The sequence below is a fragment of the Chiloscyllium plagiosum genome, unplaced genomic scaffold, assembly GCF_037043375.1.
Source record: "Chiloscyllium plagiosum isolate Xiang-an unplaced genomic scaffold, Cpla_swu_hap1 HiC_scaffold_1, whole genome shotgun sequence".
NCBI lineage: Eukaryota > Metazoa > Chordata > Chondrichthyes > Orectolobiformes > Hemiscylliidae > Chiloscyllium > Chiloscyllium plagiosum.
The window spans coordinates 141,659,632-141,674,157 of record NW_028270139.1 but is presented as its reverse complement, the minus strand read 5'-3'; the positions used below and the strand labels follow the sequence as shown (position 1 = coordinate 141,674,157).

The window sequence follows — 14,526 nt, the reverse complement described above, 5'->3', positions numbered from 1 at the left end:
CCCTTCGCTCGCGCGCGCGCTCTCTGGCTCCCCTTCGCTCGCGCGCGCGCTCTCTGGCTCCCCTTCGCTCGCGCACTCACGTTTGCTCGCTTGCACACTCTCTTGTTTGCTTGCATGATGGCTCGTGCACTCTCGTTCGCTAGCGCAGGCTCTCATTCGCTTGGGCACTCTCTCATTTGCTTGACACGTTCGCTCGCGCGCACACTCGCTTTCGTTCGCTCGGGCGTATTCTGTCTCGTTCGTCGGGCGCATACTCTAGCTCTCGTTCGCTCACGCGCATTCACTCTCTGCTCGCGCACATTCTCGTTCGCTCGGGCACATTTTCGTTCGTTCGCGCACACTCTTGCTCTCGTTTGCTCGCTCGCGCCTATTCTCTCTCATTCACTCAAGCACACTCACCGTCGCTCGCGCGCGTTCTCTCTCATTCGCCCCCGCCCAATCTCTAGGTCGCTCACGCTCACGCCCGCTCTCTGGATTGCTGCACACCCTATTGCTCGCTTGTGCACACTGACATTCACTTGCGCATGCTCTCACGCATGCTCGCTCGTGCACTCTCTCGTTTGCTTGTGCACACCCTCGCTCACGTTCACACGCGCACTCATGTTTGCTCGCACTCATGCTTTCTCGCACTCATGCTTTCTTGTTCAGTCGCACACTCACACTCTTGTTTGGTCCCGCACTCTCTCCCACTCTCCCGCTTTCTCCCGCTCTTCTCTCTCTCTCTCTCTCACGTTCGGTCGTGCACTCACTCTCGTTCGGTTGCACGCTCTCGCTCGTGTTTGGTCGCGCGCGCGCTCGCTCGTGTTTGGTCGCGCGCTCGCTCGCTCGTGTTTGGTCCCGCGCGTGCGCTCTCTCTCTCGTGTTTGGTCGCGCGCGCTCTCTCTCTCGTGTTTGGTCGCGCGCGCTCTCTCTCTCGTGTTTGGTCGCGCGCGCGCTCTCGCTCGTGTTTGGTGTCGCGCGCGCGCTCTCTCTCTCTCGTGTTTGGTCGCGCGCGCGCTCTCTCTCTCGTGTTTGGTCGCGCGCGCGCTCTCTCTCTCGTGTTTGGTCGCGCGCGCGCTCTCTCTCTCGTGTTTGGTCGCGCGCGCTCTCTCTCGTGTTTGGTCGCGCGCGCTCTCTCTCGTGTTTGGTCGCGCGCGCGCTCTCTCTCGTGTTTGGTCGCGCGCGCGCTCTCTCTCGTGTTTGGTCGCGCGCGCTCTCTCTCGTGTTTGGTCGCGCGCGCGCTCTCTCTCTCGTGTTTGGTCGCGCGCGCGCTCTCTCTCTCGTGTTTGGTCGCGCGCGCTCTCTCTCGTGTTTGGTCGCGCGCCGCTGTCTCTCGTGTTTGGTCGCGCGCCGCTGTCTCTCTCGTGTTTGGTCGCGCGCGCTCTCTCTCGTGTTTGGTCGCGCGCGCGCTCTCTCTCTCGTGTTTGGTCGCGCGCGCGCTCTCTCTCTCGTGTTTGGTCGCGCGCGCGCTCTCTCTCGTGTTTGGTCGCGCGCGCTCTCTCTCGTGTTTGGTCGCGCGCCGCTGTCTCTCGTGTTTGGTCGCGCGCCGCTGTCTCTCTCGTGTTTGGTCGCGCGCGCGCTCTCTCTCTCGTGTTTGGTCGCGCGCGCGCGCTCTCTCTCGTGTTTGGTCGCGCGCGCGCTCTCTCTCGTGTTTGGTCGCGCGCGCCCTCTCTCTCTCGTGTTTGGTCGCGCGCGCGCGCGCGCTCTCTCTCGTGTTTGGTCGCGCCCGCTGTCTCTCGTGTTTGGTCGCGCGCCGCTGTCTCTCTCGTGTTTGGTCGCGCGCGCGCGCTCTCTCTCGTGTTTGGTCGCGCGCGCGCTCTCTCTCGTGTTTGGTCGCGCGCGCGCTCTCTCTCTCGTGTTTGGTCGCGCGCGCTCTCTCTCTCGTGTTTGGTCGCGCGCGCTCTCTCTCGTGTTTGGTCGCGCGCGCGCTCTCTCTCGTGTTTGGTCGCGCGCGCGCTCTCTCTCGTGTTTGGTCGCGCGCGCGCTCTCTCGTGTTTGGTCGCGCGCGCTCTCTCGTGTTTGGTCGCGCGCGCGCTCTCTCTCGTGTTTGGTCGCGCGCGCGCTCTCTCTCTCGTGTTTGGTCGCGCGCGCTCTCTCTCGTGTTTGGTCGCGCGCCGCTGTCTCTCGTGTTTGGTCGCGCGCCGCTGTCTCTCTCGTGTTTGGTCGCGCGCGCGCTCTCTCTCTCGTGTTTGGTCGCGCGCGCGCTCTCTCTCTCGTGTTTGGTCGCGCGCGCTCTCTCTCGTGTTTGGTCGCGCGCGCGCTCTCTCTCTCGTGTTTGGTCGCGCGCGCTCTCTCTCGTGTTTGGTCGCGCGCCGCTGTCTCTCGTGTTTGGTCGCGCGCCGCTGTCTCTCTCGTGTTTGGTCGCGCGCGCGCTCTCTCTCTCGTGTTTGGTCGCGCGCGCGCTCTCTCTCTCGTGTTTGGTCGCGCGCGCGCTCTCTCTCTCGTGTTTGGTCGCGCGCGCTCTCTCTCGTGTTTGGTCGCGCGCGCGCTCTCTCTCGTGTTTGGTCGCGCGCGCGCTCTCTCTCTCGTGTTTGGTCGCGCGCGCGCGCGCGCTCTCTCTCGTGTTTGGTCGCGCGCGCGCGCTCTCTCTCGTGTTTGGTCGCGCGCGCGCGCTCTCTCTCTCGTGTTTGGTCGCGCGCGCGCTCTCTCTCTCTCTCTCTCGTGTTTGGTCGCGCGCGCGCTCTCTCTCTCTCTCTCTCGTGTTTGGTCGCGCGCGCGCGCTCTCTCGTGTTTGGTCGCGCGCGCGCGCGCTCTCTCTCGTGTTTGGTCGCGCGCGCACTCTCTCTCTCTCTCTCTCTCTCGTGTTTGGTCGCGCGCGCGCGCTCTCTCTCTCTCTCTCTCTCTCTCTCTCTCGTGTTTGGTCGCGCGCTCTCTCTCTCTCTCTCTCTCGTGTTTGGTCGCGCGCGCTCTCTCTCCTCTCTCGTGTTTGGTCGCGCGCGCTCTCTCTCCTCTCTCGTGTTTGGTCGCGCGCGCTCTCTCTCCTCTCTCGTGTTTGGTCGCGCGCGCACTCTCTCCTCTCTCCTCTCTCGTGTTTGGTCGCGCGCGCTCTCTCTCCTCTCTCGTGTTTGGTCGCGCGCGCTCTCTCTCCTCTCTCGTGTTTGGTCGCGCGCGCGCTCTCTCTCTCTCTCTCACTCGTGTTTGGTCGCGCGCGCGCTCTCTCTCTCGTGTTTGGTCGTGCGCGCGCTCTCTCTCTCTCGTGTTTGGTCGCGCGCGCGCGCTCTCTCTCTCTCTCTCTCTCTCTCTCTCTCTCTCTCTCGTGTTTGGTCGCGCGCGCTCTCTCTCCTCTCTCGTGTTTGGTCGCGCGCGCTCTCTCTCCTCTCTCGTGTTTGGTCGCGCGCGCTCTCTCTCCTCTCTCGTGTTTGGTCGCGCGCGCACTCTCTCCTCTCTCCTCTCTCGTGTTTGGTCGCGCGCGCTCTCTCTCCTCTCTCGTGTTTGGTCGCGCGCGCTCTCTCTCCTCTCTCGTGTTTGGTCGCGCGCGCGCTCTCTCTCTCTCTCTCTCTCGTGTTTGGTCGCGCGCGCGCTCTCTCTCTCGTGTTTGGTCGTGCGCGCGCTCTCTCTCTCTCGTGTTTGGTCGCGCGCTCTCTCTCTCTCTCTCGTGTTTGGTCGCGCGCGCGCTCTCTCTCTCGTGTTTGGTCGCGCGCGCGCTCTCTCTCTCGTGTTTAGTCGCGCGCGCGCTCTCTCTCTCGTGTTTGGTCGCGCGCGCGCTCTCTCTCGTGTTTGGTCGCGCGCGCTCTCTCTCGTGTTTGGTCGCGCGCGCGCTCTCTCGTGTTTGGTCGCGCGCGCTCTCTCGTGTTTGGTCGCGCGCGCGCTCTCTCTCTCTCGTGTTTGGTCGCGCGCGCGCTCTCTCTCTCGTGTTTGGTCGCGCGCGCGCGCTCTCTCTCGTGTTTGGTCGCGCGCGCGCGCGCGCTCTCTCTCGTGTTTGGTCGCGCGCGCGCGCGCGCTCTCTCTTGTGTTTGGTCGCGCGCGCGCTCTCTCTCTCTCTCTCGTGTTTGGTCGCGCGCGCGCTCTCTCTCTCTCTCTCTCTCTCGTGTTTGGTCGCGCGCGCGCGCTCTCTCGTGTTTGGTCGCGCGCGCGCGCGCTCTCTCTCGTGTTTGGTCGCGCGCGCACTCTCTCTCTCTCTCTCTCTCGTGTTTGGTCGCGCGCGCGCGCTCTCTCTCTCTCTCTCTCTCTCTCTCTCGTGTTTGGTCGCGCGCGCTCTCTCTCCTCTCTCGTGTTTGGTCGCGCGCGCTCTCTCTCCTCTCTCGTGTTTGGTCGCGCGCGCACTCTCTCCTCTCTCCTCTCTCGTGTTTGGTCGCGCGCGCTCTCTCTCCTCTCTCGTGTTTGGTCGCGCGCGCTCTCTCTCCTCTCTCGTGTTTGGTCGCGCGCGCGCTCTCTCTCTCTCTCTCTCTCTCGTGTTTGGTCGCGCGCGCGCTCTCTCGTGTTTGGTCGTGCGCGCGCTCTCTCTCTCTCGTGTTTGGTCGCGCGCTCTCTCTCTTCTCTCTCGTGTTTGGTCGCGCGCGTCTCTCTCTCGTGTTTGGTCGCGCGCGCGCTCTCTCTCTCGTGTTTGGTCGCGCGCGCGCTCTCTCTCTCTCGTGTTTGGTCGCGCGCGCGCTCTCTCTCTCGTGTTTGGTCGCGCGCGCGCCTCTCTCTCTCGTGTTTGGTCGCGCGGCGCTCTCTCTCGTGTTTGGTCGCGCGCGCGCTCTCTCGTGTTTGGTCGCGCGCGCGCTCTCTCGTGTTTGGTCGCGCGCGCGCGCTCTCTCTCGTGTTGGTCGCGCGCGCGCTCTCTCTCTCTCGTGTTTGGTCGCGCGCGCGCTCTCTCTCTCGTGTTTGGTCGCGCGCGCGCGCCTCTCTCTCTCGTGTTGGTCGCGCGCGCGCGCGCTCTCTCTCGTGTTTGGTCGCGCGCGCGCTCTCTCTCGTGTTTGGTCGCGCGCGCGCGCTCTCTCTCGTGTTTGGTCGCGCGCGCGCTCTCTCTCGTGTTTGTCGCGCGCGCGCTCTCTCTCTCGTGTTTGGTCGCGCGCGCGCGCTCTCTCTCTGCGCTCGCGCTCTCTCGTGTTTGGTCGCGCGCGCGCTCTCTCTCTCTCTCTCGTGTTTGGTCGCGCGCGCGCTCTCTCGTGTTTGGTCGCGCGCGCGCTCTCTCTCTCCGTGTTTGGTCGCGCGCGCGCGCGCTCTCTCTCGTGTTTGGTCCGCGCGCGCGCTCTCTCTCTCTCTCCTCGTGTTTGGTCGCGCGCGGCCTCTCTCTCTCTCTCTCTCGTGTTTGGTCGCGCGCGCACTCTCTCTCTCTCTCGTGTTTGGTCGCGCGCGCGCTCTCTCTCGTGTTTGGTCGCGCGCGCGCTCTCTCGTGTTTGGTCGCGCGCGCTCTCTCTGTGTTTGGTCGCGCGCGCGCTCTCTCTCTCGTGTTTGGTCGCGCGCGCGCTCTCTCTCTCTCGTGTTTGGTCGCGCGCGCGCTCTCTCTCTCGTGTTTGGTCGCGCGCGCGCGCTCTCTCTCGTGTTGCACGCGGCGCTCGCCGCTCGCTCTCTCTCGTGTTTGGTCGCGCGCGCGCGCTCTCTCTCGTGTTTGGTCGCGCGCGCTCTCTCTTGTGTTTGGTCGCGCGCGCGCTCTCTCTCTCTCGTGTTTGGTCGCGCGCGCGCTCTCTCGTGTTTGGTCGCGCGCGCGCTCTCTCTCTCTCGTGTTTGGTCGCGCGCGCGCTCTCTCTCGTGTTTGGTCGCGCGCCGCCTCTCTCTCGTGTTGGTCGCGCGCGCGCTCTCTCTCTCGTGTTTGGTCGCGCGCCGCGCGCTCTCTCTCGTGTTTGGTCGCGCGCGCGCTCTCTCTCTCTCTCTCTCTCGTGTTTGGTCGCGCGCGCGCGCTCTCTCTCTCTCTCTCTCTCTCGTGTTTGGTCGCGCGCGCACTCTCTCTCTCTCTCGTGTTTGTCGCGCGCGCGCTCTCTCTCTCTCTCTTCTCTCTCTCTCTCTCTCTCTCGGTTTGGTCGCGCGCGCTCTCTCTCCTCTCTCGTGTTTGTCGCGCGCAGCACTCTCTCCTCTCTCTCCTCTCTCGTGTTTGGTCGCGCGCGCTCTCTCTCCTCTCTCGTGTTTGGTCGCGCGCGCTCTCTCTCCTCTCTCGTGTTTGGTCGCGCGCGCGCTCTCTCTCTCTCTCTCTCTCTCGTGTTTGTCGCGCGCGCGCTCTCTCTCTCGTGTTTGGTCGCGCGCGCGCTCTCTCTCTCTCGTGTTTGTCGCGCGCTCTCTCTCTCTCTCTCGTGTTTGGTCGCGCGCTCTCTCTCTCTCTCGTGTTTGGTCGCGCGCTCTCTCTCTCTCGTGTTTGGTCGCGCGCTCTCTCTCTCGTGTTTGGTCGCTGCGCGCGCTCTCTCTCTCGTGTTTGGTCGCGCGCGCGCTCTCTCTCTCGTGTTTGGTCGCGCGCGCGCTCTCTCTCTCGTGTTTGGTCGCGCGCGCGCTCTCTCTCTCGTGTTTGGTCGCGCGCGCGCTCTCTCTCGTGTTTGGTCGCGCGCGCGCTCTCTCTCTCGTGTTTGGTCGCGCGCGCGCTCTCTCTCTCGTGTTTGGTCGCGCGCGCGCTCTCTCTCTCGTGTTTGGTCGCGCGCGCTCTCTCGTGTTTGGTCGCGCGCGCGCTCTCTCTCTCTCTCTCTCTCTCTCTCTCTCGTGTTTGGTCGCGCGCGCTCTCTCTCCTCTCTCGTGTTTGGTCGCGCGCGCTCTCTCTCCTCTCTCGTGTTTGGTCGCGCGCGCACTCTCTCCTCTCTCGTGTTTGGTCGCGCGCGCTCTCTCTCCTCTCTCGTGTTTGGTCGCGCGCGCTCTCTCTCCTCTCTCGTGTTTGGTCGCGAGCGCTCTCTCTCCTCTCTCGTGTTTGGTCGCGCGCGCTCTCTCTCCTCTCTCGTGTTTGGTCGCGCGCGCTCTCTCTCCTCTCTCGTGTTTGGTCGCGCGCGCTCTCTCTCCTCTCTCGTGTTTGGTCGCGCGCGCTCTCTCTCCTCTCTCGTGTTTGGTCGCGCGCGCTCTCTCTCCTCTCTCGTGTTTGGTCGCGCGCGCTCTCTCTCCTCTCTCGTGTTTGGTCGCGCGCGCTCTCTCTCCTCTCTCGTGTTTGGTCGCGCGCGCTCTCTCTCCTCTCTCGTGTGGTCGCGCGCGCTCTCTCTCCCCTCTCGTGTTGGTCGCGCGCGCTCTCTCTCCCCTCTCGTGTTTGGTCGCGCGCGCTCTCTCTCCTCTCTCGTGTTTGGTCGCGCGCGCTCTCTCTCCTCTCTCGTGTTTGGTCGCATGCACATGCTCTCGCTCTCTCTCATTCGGTCGATCTTGCGTGCGCGCGCTCTCGTTTCGGTTCGGTTGCGCTCTCTCGGTTCGGTTGCGCTCTCTCGGTTCGCCTCATCGCGTGCGCTCTCTCGGTTCGGTTGCGCTCTCTCGTGTTCGGTTGCGCTCTCTCGGTTCGGTTGCGCTCTTCTCGTTCGGTTGCGCTCTCTCGGTTCGGTTGCGCTCTCTCGGTTCGGTTGCGCGCTCTCGTTCGGTTGCGCGCTCTCGGTTCGGTTGCGCGCTCTCGGTTCGGTTGCGCGCTCTCGGTTCGGTTGCGCGCTCTCGGTTTGGTTGCGCGCTCTCGGTTCGGTTGCGCGCTCTCGCGTTCGGTTGCGCGCTCTCTCGCGTTCGGTTGCGCTCTCCCTCCCTCCCTCTCCTTTGATCTCCTCCCTCCCTCTCCCTCCCCCTCACTCCCCCTCACTCTCCCTCCCTTCACTCCCCCACACTGTCCCTCACTCACTCTTCTCACTCTCCCTCCCTTCACTCCCCCTCACTCCCCCTCACTGTCACTCACTCTCCCCCTCCCTCCCCCCCCTCCCCCTCCCTCCCCTCCCTCCCGTCCCCCCCTCCCCCCTCCCTCCCCTCACTCCATCCCTCCCCTCACTCCCATCCCTCCCCTCACTCCCCATCCCTCCCCTCACTCCCATCCCTCCCCTCACTCCCATCCCTCCCCTCACTCCCCTCACTCCCTTCACTCCCATCCCTCCCCCCTCACTCCCCTCCCTCCCCTCCCTCCCCTCCCTCCCCTCCCTCCCCTCCCCTCCCTCCTCCCTCCTCCTCCCTCCCCTCCCTCCCCTCCCTCCCCTCCCTCCCCTCCCTCCCTCACTCTCCCTCACTCTCCTCACCTCCCTCACTCTCCCTCACTCTCCCTCACTCTCCCCTCACTCACTGTCACTCCCTCACTCTCCCTCCCCCTCACTCTCCTCCGCATTACTCTCCCTCACTCTCCCTCACTCTCCTCACTCTCACTCCCTCAACTCTCCCTCACTCTCCCTCACAACTCCCTCACTCTCCCTCACTCTCACTCCATCACTCTCCCTCACTCTCACTCCCCTCAACTCTCCCTCACTCTCCCTCCCTCCCCCTCACTCCTTCTCACTCCCTCCCTCCCCTCCCCCCTCCCCTCCCTCCCCCCTCCCCCCTCCCCCCCTCCCTCCTCCCCCCCTCCCTTCCCCCCTCCCTTCCCCCCTCCCTTCCCCCCTCCCTTCCCCCCTCCCTTCCCCCCTCCCTTCCCCCCTCCCTTCCCCCCTCCTTCCCCCCTCCCTTCCCCCTCCCTTCCCCCCTCCCTTCCCCCTCCCTTCCCCCTCCTTCCCCCATCCTTCCCCCCTCCCTTCCCCCCTCCCTTCCCCCCTCCCTTCCCCCCTCCCTCCCCCCCTCCCTCCCCCTCCCTTCCTCCTCCCTTCCCCCCCTCCCTCCCCCCTCCCTTCCTCCTCCCTTCCCCCTCACTCACACCCTCATTCTCACTTACTTACTCTCCCCCTCATTCTCACTTACTTACTCTCCCCCTCTCTCTCCCCCCCCTCTTCCCCCCCCTCTTCCCCCCCCTTCCCCCCCCCCTCTTCCCCCCCTCTTCCCCCCCTCTCTCCCCCTCCCTCTCCCCCCTCCCTCCCTCTCCCCCCTCCCTCCCTCTCCCCCTCCCTCCCTCTCCCCCCTCCCTCCCCCTCCCTCTCCCCACTCCCTCTCCCCCCTCCCTCTCCCCCCTCCCCCTCCCTCTTCTCCCCCCCCTCCCCCTCCCTCTTCTCCCCCCCCTCCCTCTTCTCCCCCCTCCCCCTCCCTCTTCTCCCCCCCTCCCCCTCCCTCTTCTCCCCCCCCCTCCCCCTCCCTCTTCTCCCCCCCCTCCCCCAATCACTCACTCTCTCTCAATCACTCACTCTCTCTCAATCACTCACTCTCTCAATCACTTTTGTTCAGTTGCGCGCTCTCTCTCCCGTTTGGTCGATCACTCGATCTCTCACTCTCACTCACTCTTGTTCGGTTGCGCGCGCTTTCTCTCGTTTGGTCTGGCACACTCGTTCTCTCACGCTCATTCGAGCTCTCTCGTTCGGTCGAGCGCGAGCTCTCTCTCTCTCTCTCTCTCATTCGGTCGAGCGCGAGCTCTCTCTCTCTCTCGTTCGGTCGAGCGCGAGCTCTCTCTCTCTCTCTCGTTCGGTCGAGCGCGAGCTCTCTCTCTCTCTCTCTCTCGTTCGGTCGAGCGCGAGCTTCCTGTTAACTTCCTGTTAATAGTATCCTTGATTTACAATCTTGTCCACATTTAGAATTTCAGTCCAATTCTACTGGTTTCCTTCCTTATAGTTTGTTTTAAACTTTCCAATGGAACTTCTGAAAGCCCTGAGCAATATACTCAACCCTATAAATAGACATTTTCTCTTATTGTTCTTCTCCCACATAACATGGTTACATCATCTTTTACTTGAATTCAACTGTTTTTGAAAATCAGAAATCAGATCCTTGCTCTTAAAGAAACCACCACCTTTACATGAGTTGTTTAATTCCCATAAGGATATCACCGTGTAATTTGAAGATACTGGTTATTTCATGATCTTACCTGTATAAACGCACTACTGATGCACTTTGTTTCCCAGTACGACCCTATTTTAGTGAACACACTTGCTCTATCACCAATCTCTCTCCTCTACTTTTTATAGTTGCCAGTATCTGCAAAGCAGCATCTCTAGCATAGCTTAGTAAGCCTGTGTAATACACGGGAGAGAGTGTCAGCAAAGTTTGTACTCACCACTCAACTGTGCAGCTCAGCTGCAAGACCGTATTTCTATTGGTCATTTCTTGCCAGTGATTTTGTTGCAGCACCACGAGCAGTGAGACTGAGAGTTGTATGACCAGCTGAAAGAAAGTTGTAGAATACTGGTGTTTCCAGGTTTGAATTTCAGTATTTGAGCAGGTCAAATGTATAAAAATTAGGCAGAAAGGAACAGATTTTATATTTTTGAAGTATTTGTGAAGAATATTAAGATATTTCAGTGGTCGTTCCAGTGTTGAGGATGCTTCAAGGAGATTTGGCCTGAGGTGGGCAAGAGCATGGCAGATGGAATGTAATGTGGATAAGTATGAGGTTATCCATTTTCATAGAACGAACTGTAGTGCAGAGTTCTGCTTAACTGTGAATGATTGTAAAACGTGGACCTCCAAAAGCACCAGAGTCTGTCCATGTTCATGAGCAGCTGAGATGCTGGTGCAAGTATTTTTTTAGATTAGATTAGATTCCCTACAGTGTGGAAACAGACCGTTCGAAATGTTACCCACCCAGACCCATTCCCTACGCTATATTTATCCTGAATAATGCACCTAACACAATGGGCAATTTAGAATGGCCAATTCACCTAACCTGCACATCTTTGGATTGTGGGAGGAAACCCATGCAGATACGGGGAGAATGTGCCCACTCCACACAACCCAAGGTGGGAATTGAATCTGGGTCCCTGACGCTGTGAGGCAGCAGTGCTAACCACTGAGCCACCGTGCAAGGCAAATTTTTATTTGACCTTTATCATGAGAGGATTTGCATACCAGAGTAGAGTGTCTGGCTTCAATTGTATCGAATCTTGGATGGACTGCATCTAGAGTGTCGTGTGTAGTTTAGATCCCCTAACACAAGGAAAGATATCCATGTCATTGAGGGAATACAGCAGAGGTTTGCCAGCCTGATACCTGGGGCAGTGAGACTTTCCTATGAGGTGAGATTGAGGAGACTGGCACTGTATTCTGTGGTCTTCAGAAGGATAAGAGGTGATCTTGTTGAAACTATGAAAATTCCTACAATCATTAGACATTAAAATTGACTTAGTAGCTGAGTTGGCTAGGTAGGTGTAGAGGGCATTGATTTAAAAGGGACTTAAGGGGCAACTTGTTCATGGGTGATGAATATATGGAATGAGCTGCCAGAGGAAGTGGTGGAGGCTGGTACAATTACAAGATTCAAAAGGCATCTGGATGCCCACAAGAATAGCAAGGTTTCAAGAGATATAGGCCAAATGCTGGCAAATGGGACTAGATCAATTTTGGACATCTGGTCAGCATGGACGAGTTGGACTGAAGGATCTGTTTCCATGCTGTACATCTCTATCACTATATGACAGGGTAAATACAGAAAGGATGTTTGCCTGAGCTGGGGAAACAGCTAAAACAGGGCACACAATCTTAGAATAAGTGGCAAATCATTTAGGACTGAGATGAGGAGGAATTTATTCACTCATAGTTTGTGATTCTTTGGAGTTCTCTACCTCTGAGAGGTGTGGAAGCTCAGTCATTGAATAATTTCAAGGGGAGGGATTGATAGCTTTTTGGATGCTAATAATGATATGGGTATAGTGGTGGGGGGGGGGGGGGGAGGAGGAGCATGGGGTGGAGGGAAGAATTGTGGTCGATGTTTGCCCATAAAGTAGGATGGCAACCCTAATCCCAAGTTCCTGTGTCATCGGCCAAGTGATTTTGGGAAAATCTATTGTATCATTTCTTGTTTCAGTATTAATTGTTAATTCTGATTTATCTTTCTTTAGGTTCTCAGGATGAATTGAAGTCTCCATCAGCCTGCCTGGTGGTGGGGAAAGTAGTCCGTGGTGGCACTGGCCTTTTTGACCTGAAGCAGCCTCTTAGATGAATGCTCTTTTCTGATTTCTCGTCTCACTAAGAACTATTGTTAAAAGTAGACATCGATGGAATATTTTATTTGTGTATATTTTACATATTTTATAAAATACCGAATTGGAAGAGACAAATAAGATGACTGGTGTCTGTACTATCAGCCTCTTCACAGCAGCAGGTGGTGAACCAGCACCTACAACCTGAAGTTGCTTTGACCTGCTTCTAATTGCAGTGCAAAAAAGCAGCCAAAGCTATGTAGATAAGACGACGAAATGTACTAAAGTCTCACGCAAGTTGCAGTTAAGTGATGGAAGCCAGTAGGAGCAAATCCGAGGATGTTCACACGTGGTGCCACGAGTTGACAGCATTTACCGTTTTCCTGGGTGGAGAAGTATGAACCTCGGTCCTGTGCCCAGGAACATTGAAATAAATATCACTGGCCAGTAATGGTGACATGTTTTTCATGAAGCTGTTGTCACCCATGCTAGTCATCTTGCGGAGCCATCTTTATATTAATTATAGAATTGAATATATAATCTGCTCTATCTCCTCAATCAGGTCCTGACTGGCCCAGCCTGAAGTGACTGAGTTCTGTCATCGGATAATGGCAAGTTTCTTCTCCACAGTTTCCTGCCCCTTGGAAGACTGCTCCCATTCCCTCCTGCTCCTCAGTATCTATCAGGTCACCACATAGCCTGCTCCAGTTGTGCAGAGCACATTACATCAGGATGATGCGGCATGCTCTGTGCAGACTATTCTGGAGGGACTCGCTGCAGCAGCACACCACCAACCCCTGCTACCCACCCCACCAACAACTACACCTTCAGCCCTATAGTCAGCTCCTGGTTGTGGCATGGGCACCAATTTTGGTGCAGGTGCAATGCCTGCTGAGTGACCAACACTGGCCCTGATCTGCCTTTCCAAAATGCAGCACCTCACATTTATCTAAATTAAATTCCATCTGCCACTCCTCGGCCCATTGGACCTTCTGATCAAGGTCCCGTTATACTCTGAGGTAATCTCTTTTGCTGTCCACTATACCATCAATTTTGGTGTCATCTGCAAACTTACTACACCTCATATGTCCATGCCCAAATCATATATATAAATGACGAACAGAGTGAATCCAGCACCAATCCTTGTGGCGCACCGCCAGTCATAGGCCTCCACCACCACCTTCTGACTTCTACTTTTGAGCCAGTTCTGTATCCAAATGGCTAGTCCTTTCTGTATTCTGTGTGATCTAACCTTGCTAACCAGTCTACCAGGAGGAACATGGTTGAATGCCTTACTGAAGTCAATATAGATCACGTCCACTGCTCTGTCTCCATCATTCCTGTTTGTCACTTCTTCAAAAAAAAGCCAATCAAGTTAAGACACAATTTCCACACACAAAACTATGTTGACTATCCCTAATCAGTCCTTGTCTTTTCAAAGACATGTAAATCCTATCTCATGATTCCCTCCAACAACATGCCAACCACTAATGTCAGGCTCACCCGTTCCCTGGCTTTTCCTTAGCACCTTTCTTAAATAGTGGCACCACGTTAGCCAACCCTCCAATCTTCCGGCACCTCACCTGTGGTTATCGATGATGCAAATACCTGAGTAAAGGCCCTAGCAATCACTTCCCTAGCTTCCCACAGAATTCTAGGGGACACCTGATCAGGTCCCCAGGATTTACTGACCTTTTTGCGTTTTAAGATGTCCAGCACCTACCCCCTGTATTATGGACATATTACTCCACACTGTCCATCTCCATAGTAAACATTGATGCAAAATACTTGTTTAGTATCTGTCCTATCTCCTATGGTTCTACATTTGGGAGGCTTGTTGCTAGTTTCTTCATTTAATGTCTCTTACCCAAGATCCAAGCTGATAATTCAGCTCACTATTACTGCTGAACCTGGCTCCTTAAACTCATGTCTTCAACAGCATTTCAGTTGTCTTTCTCTCTCTCTGCTTCTGCAGCTCTCATAGGCAACTCAAGACCTTACCACAATCCTGTCTTGACCATTTTGAAGATTGCTGCTAACAGCACATTGAATACCGTAGATATCTTTTCTATGAATAAATCTGTTTCTATACCCTCTCTCTGTCCTTCTGTGTTGTAAAACTCAATTTAGCAAAACCTTAAAATTATGTCCTGGTGAGGGGGTTGGGGGCACTTGCTAATCAAAATTACATGATGTCTTGAAAATACAGTTCAAAATAACTTTCTATACGTTTTTAAAAATCGTCAGAACTTCACAACTGAAGGCTAAAATCCATTTTTCTTCTGCTGCAGAATCCAATATGGTAATCAGGTCTAGGTACTGCACATATGGAAGGACATCTTTGGAAAGAATGCAGTGCAGATTTACCAAACTAATGTCTACATTCCAAGGATTAAATTATAAGAAGGAATTGTGCAAGTTCATGTTGTATTCCCTGTAATTTGCAAAGTTAAGGGATAGATTGAAGCTTTGAAAATGTTGTTCAAGGAGATAGATAGAAATTATCTCTGGTGGTTAGACTGTCTGGGATCATGGATCGTAATCTAAAAGTCAGACCTTTTAGCCGTGGAGTTTGGAATCAATTCTGACATGCAAAATGTGGTTGACGTTTGGAATTGTTTTTGTAAGTGTAATTGTTGCTAGGCGAATTATTATTTATGAGTCAGGCATTGATGGATTTGTGCTGAAAATGTGTTGCTGGAAAAGCGCAGCA

The 14,526-nt window shown here is 57.0% G+C and overlaps 1 protein-coding gene across 1 annotated transcript in view; it reads left to right on the top strand.

The window, feature by feature from the left end:
• polr1a (RNA polymerase I subunit A) overlaps positions 1–13,904 on the top strand; it is a 151,578-nt gene extending 137,674 nt beyond the window's left edge. The window contains exon 34 of the mRNA XM_087991257.1: positions 11,733–13,904. Coding sequence (XP_087847383.1) covers positions 11,733–11,833 — 101 coding nt within the window. The 3' untranslated portion in view covers positions 11,834–13,904. The remainder of the gene's footprint in view (positions 1–11,732) is intronic.
• The last annotated feature ends 622 nt before the right edge of the window (positions 13,905–14,526 follow it).